The 16,894-nt window shown below is 34.1% G+C and overlaps 1 protein-coding gene across 1 annotated transcript in view; it reads left to right on the top strand.

Moving 5' to 3' along the window:
• Nucleotides 1-16,894, top strand: part of CCDC178 (coiled-coil domain containing 178) — a 390,130-nt gene that overhangs the window by 25,450 nt on the left and 347,786 nt on the right. The window contains exons 5-7 of the mRNA XM_036245789.1: nt 3,360-3,442; nt 6,445-6,645; nt 8,699-8,919. Of these exons, the coding sequence (XP_036101682.1) occupies nt 3,360-3,442; nt 6,445-6,645; nt 8,699-8,919 (505 nt within the window). The remainder of the gene's footprint in view (nt 1-3,359; nt 3,443-6,444; nt 6,646-8,698; nt 8,920-16,894) is intronic.

Below are 16,894 nucleotides of genomic sequence, written 5' to 3'. Positions count from 1 at the left end.
ACAAATACTGAAATCATGGAGAGTATATACTGTGCCCCAATATAATGAAACTAGAAATGAATAACACAGAGAACCTAAAAAATTCATATGTATGTGGTAATTAAACAACACTAAAAAAAACCTAATGAGTCAAACTATAATCACAGGAGAAATTAGAAAATACTTTGACATGAATGAAAAATTAAAACAGTGTACCAAAATTTATGGGATGCAGCAAAAACAGTGCTCAGAGGGAAATTTGTAGCTATAAAAGCTAAAAGAAGATCCCCAGTCCTGGCTGGTTTGGCTCAGCTGCTAGAGCATTGGCCTGTGGACTGAAGGTGTACAGGTTCAATTCCCACTCAAGGGAACACGCCTGGGTTGCAGGTTTGATCCCAACCCCGGTCAGGGTCGTGCAGGAGGCTGCCAATCTGTATATCTCTATCACATTGATGTTTCTCTTTCTCTCTCTCCTTCCCCTCTCTCCCTCCCACTCCTTCTAAAAATCATTGGAAAAATATCCTTGGGTGAGGATTAACAAAAAACAAAAGAAGATTCCCCACTATAGTAACCTAACTCTGTACCTTATTGAACTAGAAAAGAATAAATGTGTTAAAGCTAGCAAAAAAAGAGAAATGGTCAAGATTAGAGCAGAGAAAAGTGAAATAGTAAAAAAATTAGTGTCAATGAAAACAAAAGTTGTTTCTTTGAAAAGATCAACCAAATTCACAAACCTTTAGCTAGACTGACCAAAAAACAATAATAAAATAAAAGAGATTTGAATTACCAAAATCATAAAAAATTAGGACATTACTTCAGACTTTATATAAATATTAATAATATTATGAACAATTGAAAATACTATGAACAGCAAATTAGATAACCAAGATAAAACAGACAAATCCCTAGAAACACATGACATCAAAACTGACTCAGGAAGAAGTAGAAAATCTAAACAGATGTAACAAGTAAAGAGATTGACTCAGAAATAAAAAATCTCTCAATAAAGAGAAGCTAAGGACTAGATGGCTTCACTAGTGAATTCTACTAAACATTGAAATAAGAATTAATACCAGTGCTTCTCAAACTCTTTTAAAAATTAGAAGGGGGAGAACACTTCCTAATTCTGTGAGGCCAGCAGTTCCCTGATACTAATGCCAAATAAAGACATCACAAGAAAAGGAACTATAGACTGGTGACTTTGACTATTGATGTAGAAATGCTCAACAAAACACCAGCCTCCTGAATCCAGCAGCATATTAATGGAATTATATATCATAACTAAGTGGTATTTATCCTAGGAATGGAATGGCAGTTCAAAATACAAAAATAATCAATTTATCACAGTAATAAAAGGACAGGGGAAACCCATCTGGACATCTTAATTGATGTAAGAGCCAGGTGGCAAATTTCAATACTTTTTTATGTTGAAAACAAAAAAAAACTAGGATTGGAAGGGAACTTTCCAAACATGATAAAGGCATTTATGAAAATCCTTAACTGACATACTTAATGGTGAGGACTAAGTTTTCAGCCTAAGATCAGACAACGATGGCCCACTGCTGCCACTTTTATTAAACAGTGAAACCCTTGCACGTTGCTGGTGGGAATGTAAAATGGTTCAGCCACTGTGAAAACAGCCTGTTGATTCCTCAGATAGTTAAACCTAGAATTGCGATATGACCCAACATTCCACTTTGAGATATATACACAAAAAGTTTCAAAACAGGTGTTAATACAAAAACTTTACAAATGTTCATGTCATGAGTATTCATAATAGCCAAGTGTTGGAAACAACCTCAGATTCCTCCATGGATTAATAGAAAAGTAAAGGGTTGTGTATCTCTACAATGGACTATTATTCAATCATAAAAAGTAATGAAGTTCTGATACATGCTTTACAATGGATAAACTTGTAAACCATTAAGCGAAGTTAAAGAAGCCAGACGCAATCATTGTATGTTTCCATTTATATGAAATATCCATACTAGGTAAATCTATAGAGATGGGAAGCAAATTGGATCTTGCCAGGGGCTAATGGAGAGGGAAAGGGGAGAGATTGCTTAACAAATAGAGGGTTTTCTTTTGAGGTGATGAAATGGTTTTAGAACTAGATGGGGATTATGACTGCACAATATTAAATGTAATGAGTGCCATTGAAATTTATACTTCCAAATGGTTAAATTTCTGTTTTATGACTTTTGCATCTTTTCCTCTCTCTCTCTGTATATGTATATATGTGCGTGTACATATATACACACGCACATACATATATACATAAATTAAACAGAATTGTGCTCGTCTAAAAATTAACTTCATTTTGCAATATAATACACAAAAATAGATTTAATTTTGTATAATAACATACTATATCTTGTAATTGGTATTATAAGACAGTGGGGAGAGCATTATTTAATAATAGATGCTGGGATAATTATTTTTCTATTTTTAAAAACAAACAAGAAAAATATATTACCTTATTCAAAAGAAATATTTAAATGAAATAAAAAATGAAGGAAGAAAATATAATGAATATATTTCTGACCTCAGAATAGACAAATTTTCTGAAATAAACTGTGGAATTACAATGAAACAAATAACATCCAGCCATCAGAAATAGTAGATGGTAGTCAGCTGTACAGATTTCTTTAATTTACAATACTTCTTTAATAAAAAAAATAATAATTTGATAAAAATGAAACTCCCTGCTTTGTGTTTATACTGATTTTCTTATAACTTTTATCAGAGAAAAACTACTTTTGCTTTAATACAATGAAACCTAGTCTAGGATACAAGAATTAGAAAGGAGTAATACCGATAATGAAAAATATATTGTTATTCAGCATATAGAAATTTAGCTAAAAGATTCTTTAGAAAAGAAATAACATTTTAATTTGGACATTTTTCTAAAACCTTATTAAACTTCAAATCTGAAATAGTATTATTGCTTCTTGTCATTTCTATTGATTCCCCAGAAATTGCTAAAGTGAAATTAGAGAAATGGCTCATTTAAAATATTTAAAAAAAATCCCTTTTTCTGATAGCAAATCTCTGAGAAAGGCTAATTTCTTTAAAAAAGAATACTGCTTTAATTCTTTAAAGTTTTCAGATCATTTGTAACAAGGAGTGTGTCTGGGGGAAGAAGAGAAACATCTGTAACAAAAATAAATTAATAAAATTGAAATAAAATAAAATTTTCTATTAATTTACCATGAAAAATTTTTCTTTATTAATTTCCACTATAGTAGAATTAATGTATATATAATAAGTTTCACCACAAACCTTTAAAATTCAATGTTAAGAGCATCACCTAAATTTATTTTACTAACTTTAAGTCTAGCCTTCCTATAGTAATTGGTTCCTTCTTTCCCATTACACAGGAGCAGGGCTTCTGCTAAACACCTGGAAGTAGATTGGAGTCTTGCTGCACCAGTCAAAGAGGTCAAACCCAAAGAAGAGAGAGGTACAGTTGGATTGTATACTTAGATAGTGTAATTATATTTGACTTTTCATTTATTATATTTCTAATTTTCATAGTAATGTTTAACAGTTTTATAATTCTTTGGAGTGTCTAATAGAGGAAAGAACATTCTATATAATTTGATTAAACATTTGTTCAGCAAATATTTATTAATGACTAGTATATACCATATACTTGTCTAGGTCTTGAGTGTATAATGATCCTGGCCCACCTCTCAAGAAGCTAACTTATAAATCCAGTACTGTGCAGTAGAACTTTCTGTGATAATTAAAGAGTTCTATATTTACACTGTCACATACAGTTCTATAGCCACATACAGTTCTTGTATCCTTAACATGTGGCTAGTGAGACTGAAGAATTTAATTTTTAAGTTTGTTTAACTGTTTTGTTGTTGTTAATCCTCACTAGAGGATATTTTTCCATTGATTTTTTTTTAGATAGAGTGGAAAGGAGGGAGTGAAGAGAGGGAGAGGGAAAGGGAGGGAGGGAGGGAAGGGGAGAGAAAGAGAGACACAGAGAGAGAAACATAGATGTGAGAGAGAAACATCAATTGGTTACCTCCCACAGGACCTGAATCAAACCTGTGCAACCCAGGTACGTGCTCTTGACTGGCAATTGAACCCGAGACCCTCTGTCTGCAGGCTGATGCTCTAACCACTTAGCAAAACCAGTCAGGGCAACTTTAACTTAGTTTTTAATGAGCATAGTCTCATGTGATTCATGGCTACCATATTGGATGGGCATCACAGCTCTACTATCTATATTATATAAATTCAGATTAATATTCTTGTCACAATTTACAAAATATAAAATAATTTATATACTAGAATAAAATATGTATTAAGATTCTTTTTTTTTTTTTTTATCCTCACCCGAGGACATTTTTCCATTTTTTGTTCAGGTAGAGTGGGAGGGAGAGAGAGGAACAGAGAGAGAGAGAGAAACATCGATGTGAAAGGGACACATCGAGTGGCTGCCACCCGCACAACCGACCAGGGCCGGGGACAAACTGCAACTGAGGTACGCGCCCTTAGCGGGAACCGAACCTGGGTCTCTCAGGACCGCAGGCCGACGCTCTAACCGCTGAGCCAAACCGGCCAGGGCTGTATTAAGATTCTTCAATGTATTTGTACATTCTTGATATTATATTAACTCCTCCCCACTCCTTTCCACAAAAATGTGTTCATTAAATGAAAGATAACTGATAAACTCAGGACTTTTTAAAAGCAAGAATATTTTATTCAAGATGTTATTCATAGTGAGGCTCTGTTTCTACTGTTTCTTTTCACTATTTACATCTACAATGAAGATGAAAGCCTCATTCATTACCTTTTAATTTTTCACATGATAAATCCTGGGAGAAAAAAAAATATTAGCAGTCACAGTAACCGTTTATTATAAACATATACATTTGACTCTAAAACACAAGACAGTATGAAGACAAGGAAGATTTATTGTAAATGTTTATGCTAAAAAATGGCAGGTGGTTGTTCTTACTCAATATGAAACAGTAAAACTAATGGAGGTAGTGTTCTAGAAAAAAAATTGAGAGAGATGTTAAATACAATGAGTTGGAAGCCCCCAAAGTTATCCACACACCATTTATTTTAGAATGCTAAGATAGAAACAGTATAAAAGACATCTTATAAAAACATAATGGACACCTTTGTACACAAATATATCTAATCAGAAGTGCTTTAAGTTAAGTGGCAATAACTTCATCATGTGTTTCAGACTGAAATCTTGGTTTAGAAATCGAATGGATCATAAGTTGGCTGGAGAACCCAATGTTTAATGTGTACATTGCCACTTATTAAAAACAGACTATTAAGAATATAAAGTTTACAGAATGTGGTAGAATTTGAAAAAAATAAAGATGGCAATAGATCCCATAGAAATCAAATAAAAGAGCAATCTGGAAAAAGATAATTTGATGCATTGGAATAGAGAAACTTGTTTCATTCTTTTTAGGCAGAATGCTGAATTTCTTCAACAAGACCATAGGTTACAAAAAGAAATTGTATGACTGCTCAGCTTACACTTATAACCATTATGTAATACTACCTTCCAGTAGAAAATTATTATCTTTATTGTCCAAAAACAAAACAAAAGAAAACAAATATCTATTAGTTGCCTTTCTTCTTGGTCCAGGTTTACTGTTTTTCCTCAGCTTCAGTGCTTTGGGGGCTTTGCCTTTCTGGAGACTGTGCTTTTGTCTTCTTGCTGCATCATGTTTTGATAATCGTGCATTGTTTATAACTATAAATGTCACTAGGATGGGGCCCATATCCATATCCCTTACTGATCTGTTTCCAGGGAGAGAGCGTATTGCCTAGGACTTAATTGGTTCTCTGTCCATTTCTTACATAAATAGATAAATGGTCATATTAATATTTTCATTAAAACATATCATTCCAGAGCTGTGAACCAAGAATCACAAATATCTCTCATACAAGAACCTAATTTGTGTTATAACTGAAAAAATAGTTTGAAAAAAACAATAAAATTTTGGCAAGGCTAAGTAAAGATGTTATTATCTGATAAAATAAAGAATATTATGTGGTTTTGTTTCTAGGAACCATAGGAGAATTTCCAATATTTATCTGATGTAATAATTATGATTTTCTTTTCTCATAGAATGAGAGGAAGCACAGCCTAATTTAAAAATACAGCTTGTGAACAGAACATGTGTTTTTTTCCTTCAGATAAAATATGATGCATGAAAGCTATTGGTTGAGATTTAGCTATTCTAATTGTTTTATAAATTGTCCACTTAAAAATCTGTCTTTCAAAATTTATAATCAATGTTATGATTGTATTATTATAAAGTGTCTTTAAAATTTAAAAGGCTAATTCACTTTCCTAAAATTCTGTTATTAAATATAGAAATATTAAGTGTAGTGATAAAACTAGTACCCATGTTCCTACCACCCAGTTTATAGACTGATTCATTAATAAATGTGAATGCATTTTCCTGTTTTAAGATGAAAAGTGTCCAGAATTGAAGCAGAAAATGGAAACATTGCTAGCAGAGGCCATTTTTCTCATTAAAAGTCTTGAAACTGACCGTGCAGAAGCTGAAGAAGCTTTGAAAAAACAACAATCAAGAAGGGAAAGGATCAACAACACAATTGATGCTTGGTCAATCTGGAGACTTGAAGAAATCCCATTAGCTGTGCAGAAAGGTAATCATAAGGATTTTTTTTCATACCGCCATTTCCTCTTAGAGAGGCTTGGATAATCAACTGTGGCTCTGAATAAAAAATCAATTGTTTTAGTGACCCTGTTATTTTGCACCCAGACTGTTGTACTTTTAATAGACGCCATTAATGATAATGCTTAGTTGGAAGGAATGCATTGAGCAAACCTGGACCTGCTGTCATTGGTGTTTGTTTGAAATTCCTTGGGATTTATGGTACCCAAGGCATGTGCAAACGTTTGGCACATAACTTCATATAATGACTAAAGTATTTGAGGACTAGAAATTTAAAGTGATTGCCAGTTAGTGTTATTGGCCACATCTTTAAACATAGTAAAACACAAGTGTCCTAAGTGATATTTTAGCAGCTACATACATCTGCTTTAGAGAATTCAGTAGTAAATTTTATTGGTAACTTCAAGCAAGCAATAAAACCCAAGATGTTTCTACAAGCCACAGAGATAACAAATGTTTCAAAAGGAAAATGCTGTCTTTTAGACTATGGAGTGAGGGACCTATGGTAAAGTATCAAACGATCTAAAGGCATTTGATTTTGTGTTCTCCAAAACCTGTGCCTACCTATCAAAACATGCCTGACTACATGATTCTGCCTGAGGCTGGAAATTGTTTATGCTATCAGAGGGTAAAACTTTAATTCAAGATTTTTATGTTTTACAGATGGGTTATACTGGATTGCTCACATCATCTAGCACTTAAACTAAGAGACCTTTGAGAGAAAAAGGGGTGCTATTATTAATTTTTACTTTGGGAGAATAGCCATTTATTCAAATAATATGTAAAAATGAACTCATGCATACTGTTTTAATGTTATAAGTCTTCTAAAACTGTAGTCTCCAAAGTGGGGTGTACACATTTCTGGGAGCGGTAGGGAAAGATTAGAATTTTATTAATATTTTTACATTTTTTTCCTGGTTATTTGGGTTTTAATTTTGTTTTTCTTGTGCCTGACAAAATACCATTATCCAGTGGTTCCTCAACTATGTTATTTTAAGAAAATAAATTACATACAGGTTTAATTGCTTTTTCTTATAAGTAATAGTTCCCTCCATTTGTTCACTTCCTTCTGGAGAAGAACTGAAGAAGCAGGAAGTGAGCCCAGAGCCCCGGCTGGGAGTGACTAATCCAGACTTTGTCTATGCTCTGTTTCACCCTTTACTAAAGAGTTAATTACAAAAATATTACAAAAAGCACTCTAAGCTCAGGTAAGAGTAGCTCTTTTTCTACCCAAAGGAATACATTTATGTCAGATAAAATCCAAGATAAGGAGCTGCTCTATGGTAAATATCATAAAACACCCAAAGATCTAGATTCAGTGAGTGTGAATCAGTAGAAATAGACAGCAGAATCTTACTCAAAAAGTTTTCAGATATTGGATTACATAGTAGATTATAAAGTAAGTATGTTTAATATGTTTTAAGAAATCAAGAGAGAATTTTGAAAAAAAAAGACTAAGAGACGTTTAAAGGAAAGCAAAAAGGGAAATACAAAAAGACTTACTAAAATGAAAATTATATTACTTGAAATTAATAACTCAGTGTTTGGTTAAAAAGTTTATTAGACAAAGAAAAGTAATAAGCTGTAAAATTTGAAGAAATTACATGGAATTCATCATAGCTACACAGGAGGTGAAAATATAAATAAAATGTTTAAAAGCATGGAGTATAAAATGAAAAGGTGTAATGAATATCTAATAGAAAACTATCATGGAGATTATAAAGGTAATACTTAACAAGATAATGACTCACTTTTTAAAACAAAGTTAGAGTGGTTATATAACCCAGTGTATTAGTTGTAATATATAGAATTGTACCTAGACAATTATTAACTTATAAAACACATATTTTAATACCTTCAGTGATAAATGCAGATGGCAATATCTTTTACAATGCAATAATAAAATAACATTTTATATTTAGTGAGATTTTCAAATAAGTAATTTCTGAAACAAAAGTATTTCATAGTTATCTATTATCAGATTTCAAAATCAGATTTTTTTGTTTCTACCATTGTATGTCCAGAACACGAGGTCTTTTTGAGAGATATTGTAGACTTGCGATGGCATCTTGAAGATAAAATGTGTCAACTACAATATTTGGAGGAACAAAAGGCAAGATTGGAAGAAGCTAATGCAAAGCTTCAAGCAGACATAGATTACATGATTGCATGTGGTCCTCAATTGAATTCAAAGTTGAACCACGAACTTAAAGCTCTGAAGGAATATGATAAAAAAAATAATGAGGTAAATGAATAAATGAATGAATATACATTTTATAAGTTGTTACTTAGTTACACAAAAATATTTCAACTATAAGAAGTTAATATATTTTTAAAGGTTTTCATTTCAATGAAAATTGACCTATTTATTTCTCAAAGGAATTATTAAACTATATATTATACACTTGATTACTATTCATTTCAACTGTGTGGTCTCCCCTTACTTTTCCATTTAGGGTATTGATAATATTTATTCAACTTACTAATAAAATATTGGAGATTTAGAACAACACAGTAATATTTGAAGTTGTAAGTCAAACTGAGGGAGAATGCAAGTAGATAGATCAGTCAATTTCATTGTTGATGAAAATAAATAAAGTGTAAATTCTTTAAAAAAATTTTTTTTATAATCCTCACCCAAGGATTTTTTCCATTTATCTTCAGATAGAGTGGGAAGAGGGAAGGGGGGAGAGAGAGAGAGAGAGAGAAACAGAGAAACAGAGAAACATCGATGTGAGAGAGACTCATGGTTTGGCTGCATCCTGCATGACCCCAACCAGGATTGGGGACTGCAACGGAACTGCAACTGAGGCACGTGCCCTTTGACAGGAATCAAACTACTCTTTGGTCCACGGGCCGACGCTCTAACCACTGAGCAAACTTGCCAGGGCTAATGATTAATTATTAATTAACTTAACTATTTGTGGGATTGTATTATAGAAACATATGTTACTTATACCAGCCATAAAATGAACAAACTGAACTTTGTATCATATTTGCTTTTGATAATTTTAAAGTAAGTAAAGTAAAATATCTCTTGTATTCCCCTCAACGTTTCATTTTCCTCCCTCATTTTCCAAAAGCAACCTTTTCATGAAATTGTTTCTGAGCAAAAGTTGTATATTTTTATACATATTTATGTATTTATGCACAACAGATAGTATTTTTAATAGTATCAAATGTTGTGTAACTTTCTACTAATTGTTTTTTAATCTGACATTGCTTTAGAGATCAAGCTACTGTTGCTAGATACAGATCGAGTTCATTCATTAACTTGCCATGTTTCAACAGATAGATGTCTTACAATTTATTGTTTACCATTTTCTCTTCACTTGGTCATCTGAGTTTTCAATATTTGGCAGCAAAAATACTGATTTGACTATAAACAATAAGCTGCTATTATCATGTTTCTGTCTATGTGCCTGTGAACTTTTCTTGGATATATATCTAGTGGGGTATTTACTGGATCATGGCTTATACACATTTTCGACTTTATTAGATAACTTCAATTGCTCTTCATAGAGTCTCTAGCAGTTTATATTACTGGCAGTGCTAGAGATTCCCCATTTATCCCCCATGGAAAAGAATTCTAATTATTCTTCTTTCTAATATAATTGGATGCAAATGTGCCGGGCTAAAAGTCATACCACAATTTCCCTTTCTTACGATGTTCCTAATGAGATGTAGGTAGGATTGGTGACTGGGTTTTTTTAGGCAGTCTCCTTCAAATGGACTGACTCAGTCAGAAGTGGCACCTTAAGCACTTGGCCACTTTCTAAACTCCCAGTGTCCTGGATGTGATAGCTGCAGCTCTGACTGCCACTTTACAGAAATCCTAACTGAAACCCAGTTCTACCTGAAGCACCTCACAGTTTTCTCAACATTTTTATTGTCATATTTTAACATTTCTCAATAGATGTGTAAATTAGTATCCCTTTGTTCCTCTGGAGTGTTTTTCCCAGATAGTGGATGAAGGCATGTTCAAGACAAGGGAGAGCAAGATTGGTTGTTAGACAGCTGCAAGAGCAGGCTTACAAATGGGGGTGGGGGGGTGGGGGGATGGGGAGCGGGGCGGGGGCGGAACCACAAGAAAATGTGTACAGCAGGCCAAGAAAAGTGTAGCCTTTGTGTAGAGCCTATCAGGGTTGCTGTGATGGTTAACTTTTTTGTCAACTTGGCTGGGCCAAGATGGCCAGATATTTTGTTAAACGTTATTCCACATGTTTCTGTGAAGGTGTTTTTTGGATGAGAATAACATTTAAATCAGTGGGCTTTGAATACAGCTACCGGCCCTCCACTATGTGAGTGCGCCTCTCCAGTCCGTTGAAGTCCTTAACTGAACAAAGGCTGACTTCCTAATAGCAAGAAGGAATTCTGCCAGCAGTTAGCCTTTAGACTTGGGCTGCAGCATTTCCCTGGATCTCTAGCTTGTTTGTTTACCTTGCAGGTTTTGGACTTGCACCTCATGATCATATGAGCCAATTCCTTAAAATCAGATAACCTCTTTTCCTTCCTCCTACCCTCCTTCCTTGTCTTCCCCCTCCCTCTCTCTGGCTCTTTGTCTCTTCATCCCGTTGGTTCTATTTCTTTGGAGAACCCAGAATAATACAGCCACGATGAATGCAATGATTGCCTTTCCACCATTTCCGCATCACTGTGTCACTCATTGCATCTTAAATTCCAGGAAAAGATCTGCTTACCTGGCTTTAGGTCAGCTGACCACCTTCTTGCAATTTCAGGGATCAAAGTGAGTAAGAGTCTGGCTCTCTTAGCTTTTGTAGTGGGAGGCCTGAACTGTCATTAAACCATCCACTATGGGTATAAAACACAAGGGAAGGTAATTCTGTGAATGAAACGGAGTGTTGTTAACAAAGGTTGTAGTTGTCACGCAACTAAAATATGAAAACCCTCTGCTGTAAGTGGTAGCAGATATCTTACAAATAAGTGATACATAAAAAAAAGTGATAAGGAAATGCATTTTTCTTTTATATTATGAGCATAACTAACAAAACTAAAAAATGAAAAGCAGCCCTGGCTGGTTTAGGTTAGCAGTTAGAGTGTTGGCCCCAAGAGTCCCGGGTTCGATTTCGGTAAAGGTCATGTACCTCAGTTGTGGTTTGGTCCCTGGCCTGAGTTGGGTCATGTGGGAAGCAACCAATTGATGTGTCTCTCTCACATTGATGTTTCTCTTTCTCTCTATTCCTCCCACTCTATCTGAAGATAAATAGAAAAATATCCTGGAGTGAGGATTAAAAAAAAAGAGGAGCAGAATTATGAACACTGGGAGACCCAAATACCTCCTCAGAGAGAAATAGAAATATATGCATAGATACTGTAAGAAAGTAAGATAGAATAGTGTTTCAGATACACGTTCTAAAACATGAGTTTATGTGTTTGAATCCCAGATATACCATTTAGGTCTTAGGTATATTTTTAACTTTTGTGCCTCACTTTCTTCACTTATAAAATTAATATGATAATAACAGTGCCTGCATCATAAGCTTAACGTGTACCTGAAAGTAATTAATATTTGGAAATACCTAGAATAGAACTTTATATATATTAATAGTTCTAATTATAAGTAGAAAATAATCTCGATGCGAAGTAATAAAAGGAAAGGCAACAGGTTTCCTTGAAGTGAGGGAGACCTTTACTTTTCAAATTTCAGACCAGTTCCTGGAACTGAGCTTCTTATAATACAGTTCCTTTTGATTCAGTGAGCAAAAAGCAATTACTGTTGCTGGAAATTAAAAAAAAACTAACTGATGCAAACGTGTATTTCCCCAGTGTTTTCTAATTGTGAAACTGTTCTTTCAAGTCGTATGCTTCTGCATGCTGTGTGTATGTGACATACATAGGCATGTAATATAAACATTCTACTATCCTTTACATATCTATGTTATAAGTATTTTATAATAACACCAAATATTCTTAAACACAACTAACATTGCTTGGCACATAGTATGGGCAAAAAAAAAAATGCTTTTGAATGATGGATAAATAATTAAATACATATTTCATTGATAAATAGTTGTGTCGCAGAATAGGGAAAAGAAAGTGTTACTATGGTTGGCTGGTTGGTCTTTTTTTTTTTTTTTTAATCTTGTACCATAATGTGTTCTGATAAATGAAATTTTAAACTAATCATGATTTTTAAAAATTTTGCCTCTGTATTGCAAACACAAAATACACTCTTTCTTGTGCTTGAGATGTTAACTGCTCTTAACATTCATGACCTGAAAAATAAATAATTATCCTTAAAGAATATTATAAAAAATAGAGGACATCGGATATTATTTTTAAATGTAAATTTATGACAATACTCAGTGAAGCCTCAAGCATCATAACATTTGACCTTCTCAGCTTCAGCAACTTCTCTATCACTGTTAAACTACCATTACTAATGACCAAAAATTAGAAATGCTCATAAATAAACGTATTAAGAAAATATAAGTCCCATATTTTATAATCTTCTATACTTGTGAAATTTTATCATACAATCTGACATCCGCTTTCACTACTTAAAAAAATCAAGAAGCTTGAATTTACACAAAGTATCTTCTCTAACCACAATGAAGTGAAACTAAAAATCAATTAGAAGGAAACTGGAAAATTCACAAATACGTTGGAATTAATACATTCCTAAACAAATAATGAGTCAAGGAAGAAATCACACTGGAAATTACAGAATACTCTGAGATAAATGAAAACAAAACACAGCACTTGAAAACTTATGGGATGCAGTGAGAGCAATGTTCATAGCAAAAATTAACACCAGTAAACATCTACATTTACTCAATAACCTAACTTTATACATGTAAAACTAGAAAAGAGGAGCAAACTAAACCCGAACGCAGAAGGAAGGGAATGATAAAGATCAGAGTGTGGAAATAAAATAGATAAGAGGAAAACAATAGAGATAATAAAAGAAATTAAAAGTTGGTTTTTTGAAAAGGTAACAAAATTGACAAATCTCTAGCTGGACTGATTAGGAGAAAAATGAGAAAATTCAGACTACTAAAATCAGAAATGAATGTAGGAACATTACGATAGGCCTTACAGAAATAAAAAATGTACAGAACACCATAAACTATGTCAACAGACTAAATAACAGATGAAATAGATACATTTCTAGAAACACAAACTACCAAAAATGAATCACAAAGAAATAAAAATGCACAGACTTAAAATAAGGAAAGTGATGAATCGTAACCAAATGCCACAATAATGAAAAGCCCAGGACCAGATGATTTCTCTGGTGAATTCCATCAAACATATAAAGAAAAAATGCAAAAATGTACCAATCATCTTCTAACTCTTCCAAAAAATGAGGGAAAAGAAAGAGGAGGAACACTTTCTAACTCATCTTTGAGGCCAGCCTTGCTTAGACTACTATAGCTAGGTAAAGACATCACAAGAAAAGAAACTAGACCAATGTGACTTGTGATTATAGATGCAAAAATTCTCAGTGAAATATTAGCAACCCTAATCCAGCAGCATATTAAGAACAATATGTATAATGACCACATAGGATTTCAAGGGGGATTCAACATATGAAAATAAATTAATTTCAGACAAGTCATTAACAAATTAAAAATAAAATATACACACACAGTGAACATCACAATTGATAAAGAAGGAAATATTAGCTCTGGCTGGTGTTACTCATTTGGTTGAGCGTCATCCCTTGTACTGAGAAGTTCCTGGTTTGATTCCTGGTCAGGGCACATACCTGGGTTTCAGGCTCTATCCCCAGTAGGGGGCCTACATGAGGTAACCAATTGATGTTTCTCTCTCATTGTCGATGTTTCTCTTTCATCATTGACGTTTCTCTCTTTCTCTCTGCCTCTCCCTTCCTCTTTCTCTCAAATCAATAAAAACATTTTTATTTTTTTTTTTTATTATGAATTTTTATTTATTTTTTTGTTACAGATATTTTACCTTTTTACCCCATTGGCACCCCCCACCCCACCCCCTCCACCCTGTCCCCGGCTTAGTTGTCCATGTCCATTGGTCATGCATACATGCATATAAGTTCTGTGGTTTATCTCTTCCCACCCCCCCACCCCCCATCCCCTCTTCTGAGGGATGTCAGTCTGTGCCCTACTTCCATGTGTCTGGGTCTACTGTATTCCTCAGACTGTTATGTTCATTATATTCCGTATATAAGTGAGATCATGTGGTATTTGTCTTTTTCTGCTTGGCTTCTTTCACTTAGGATAATACTTTCCAGGTCCCTCCATGTCGTCTCAAAGGATAAGAGATCTTTCTTTCTTACCGCTGCATAGTACTCCATTGTGTATATGTACCACAGCTTTTTGATCCATTCGTCTACTGGTGGACACTTGGGCTGTTTCCAGATCTTAGCTATTGTAAATAGTGCTGCTATGAACATGGGGGTACATATATTCTTCCTGATTGGTGTTTCAGGCTTCTTAGGGTATATTCCCAGCAGTGGGATCACTGGGTCAAATGGAAGTTCAATTTTTAATTTTTTGAGGTAGCACCATATTGTTTTCCATAGCGGCTGCACCAGTCTGCATTCCCACCAGCAGTGTATTAGAGTTCCCTTTTCTCCACACCCTCGCCAACACTTGTTGTTTGATGATTTGTTGATGGCGGCCATTCTGACAGGTGTGAGGTGATACCTCATTGTTGTTTTAATTTGCATCTCTCGGATGATTAGTGATGTTGAGCATTTCTTCATATGTCTCTTGGCCATTTGTATGTCCTGTTTGGAGAGGTGTCTATTCAGCTCCTCTGCCCATTTTTTAATTGGGTTCTTTGTCTTCCTTTTGTGGAGTTGTGTGAGCTCTCTGTATATATTGGAAATTAACCCCTTATCTGATACATCATTGGCAATGATGTTCTCCCATACAGTGGGTTGCCTTTCCATTTTGATGATCGTTTCTTTTGCTGTGCAGAAGCTTTTTAGTTTGATGTAGTCCCATGTGTTCATTTTCTCCTTTATTTCTGTTGCCTTAGGTGATGTATCAGTGAAAATTCTGCTCCGTATGATGTCCGAAATTTTGTTGCCTACATTTTCTTCTAGAATTTTTATGGATTCACGGGTCACATTTAAGTCTTTTATCCATTTTGAGTTTATTTTTGTGTATGGTGTAAGTTGATGGTCGAGTTTCATTTTTTTGCATGTAACTGTCCAATTTTCCCAACACCATTTATTAAAGAGGCTGTCTTTACTCCACTGTATGCTCTTGCCACCTTTGTCAAATATTAATTGAGCGTATTGCCTTGGGTCCATTTCTGGGTTTTCAGTTCTGTTCCACTGGTCTATATGCCTGTTCTTGTGCCAGTACCAGGCTGTTTTGGTTACAGTCGCTTTGTAGTATAACCTGATATCTGGTAATGTGATCCCTCCAACTTTGTTCTTCTTTTTCAAGATTGCTGTGGCTATTCGGGGTCTTTTTTGGTTCCATATGAACTTTTGAAGTATTTGTTCTAGTTCTATGAAATATGTCGTTGGTATTTTGAAGGGGATTGCATTGAATCTATAGATTGCTTTGGGTAGTATGGACATTTTAATTATGTTAATTCTTCCAATCCATGAACAGGGTATGTTCTTCCACTTTTTTATATCTTCCTCTATTTCTTTTTTCAATGACCTGTAGTTTTCTGCAAATAGGTCCTTTACTTCTTTGGTTAAGTTTATTCCTAGGTATCGTAATTTTTTTGGAGAGATGGTAAATGGGATTGTTTTTTCAGTTTCTCTTTCTGTGAGTTCATCATTGATGTACAAGAATGCCGTCGATTTCTTGACGTTAATTTTGTATCCTGCTACTTTGCCAAATTCATTTATTAAGTCTAATAGATTTTTGATGGAGTCTTTCGGGTTTTCTATGTACAATATCATGTCATCTGCAAATAATGACAGTTTCACTTCCTCCTTTCCAATTTGGATCCCTTTTATTTTTTCTTCATGTCTGATTGCTGTGGCTAAGACTTCCAGTACAATGTTAAACAAGAGTGGCGAAAGTGGACATCCCTGTCTTGTTCCTGTTCTTAATGGAAATGTTTTTAGTTTCTGTCCATTGAGTATGATGTTGGCTGTAGGTCTTTCATATATGGCCTTTATTATGTCGAGATATGATCCCTCTATTCCTACATTGCTGAGCGTTTTTATCAGAAATGGATGCTGGATTTTGTCGAATGCTTTTTCAGCATCTATTGATATGATCATGTGGTTTTTATTCTTCATTTTG

Source organism: Molossus molossus, unplaced genomic scaffold, assembly GCF_014108415.1.
Source record: "Molossus molossus isolate mMolMol1 unplaced genomic scaffold, mMolMol1.p scaffold_m16_p_6, whole genome shotgun sequence".
Lineage (NCBI taxonomy): Eukaryota > Metazoa > Chordata > Mammalia > Chiroptera > Molossidae > Molossus > Molossus molossus.
This window is presented reverse-complemented; position numbering and strand designations above follow the sequence as displayed.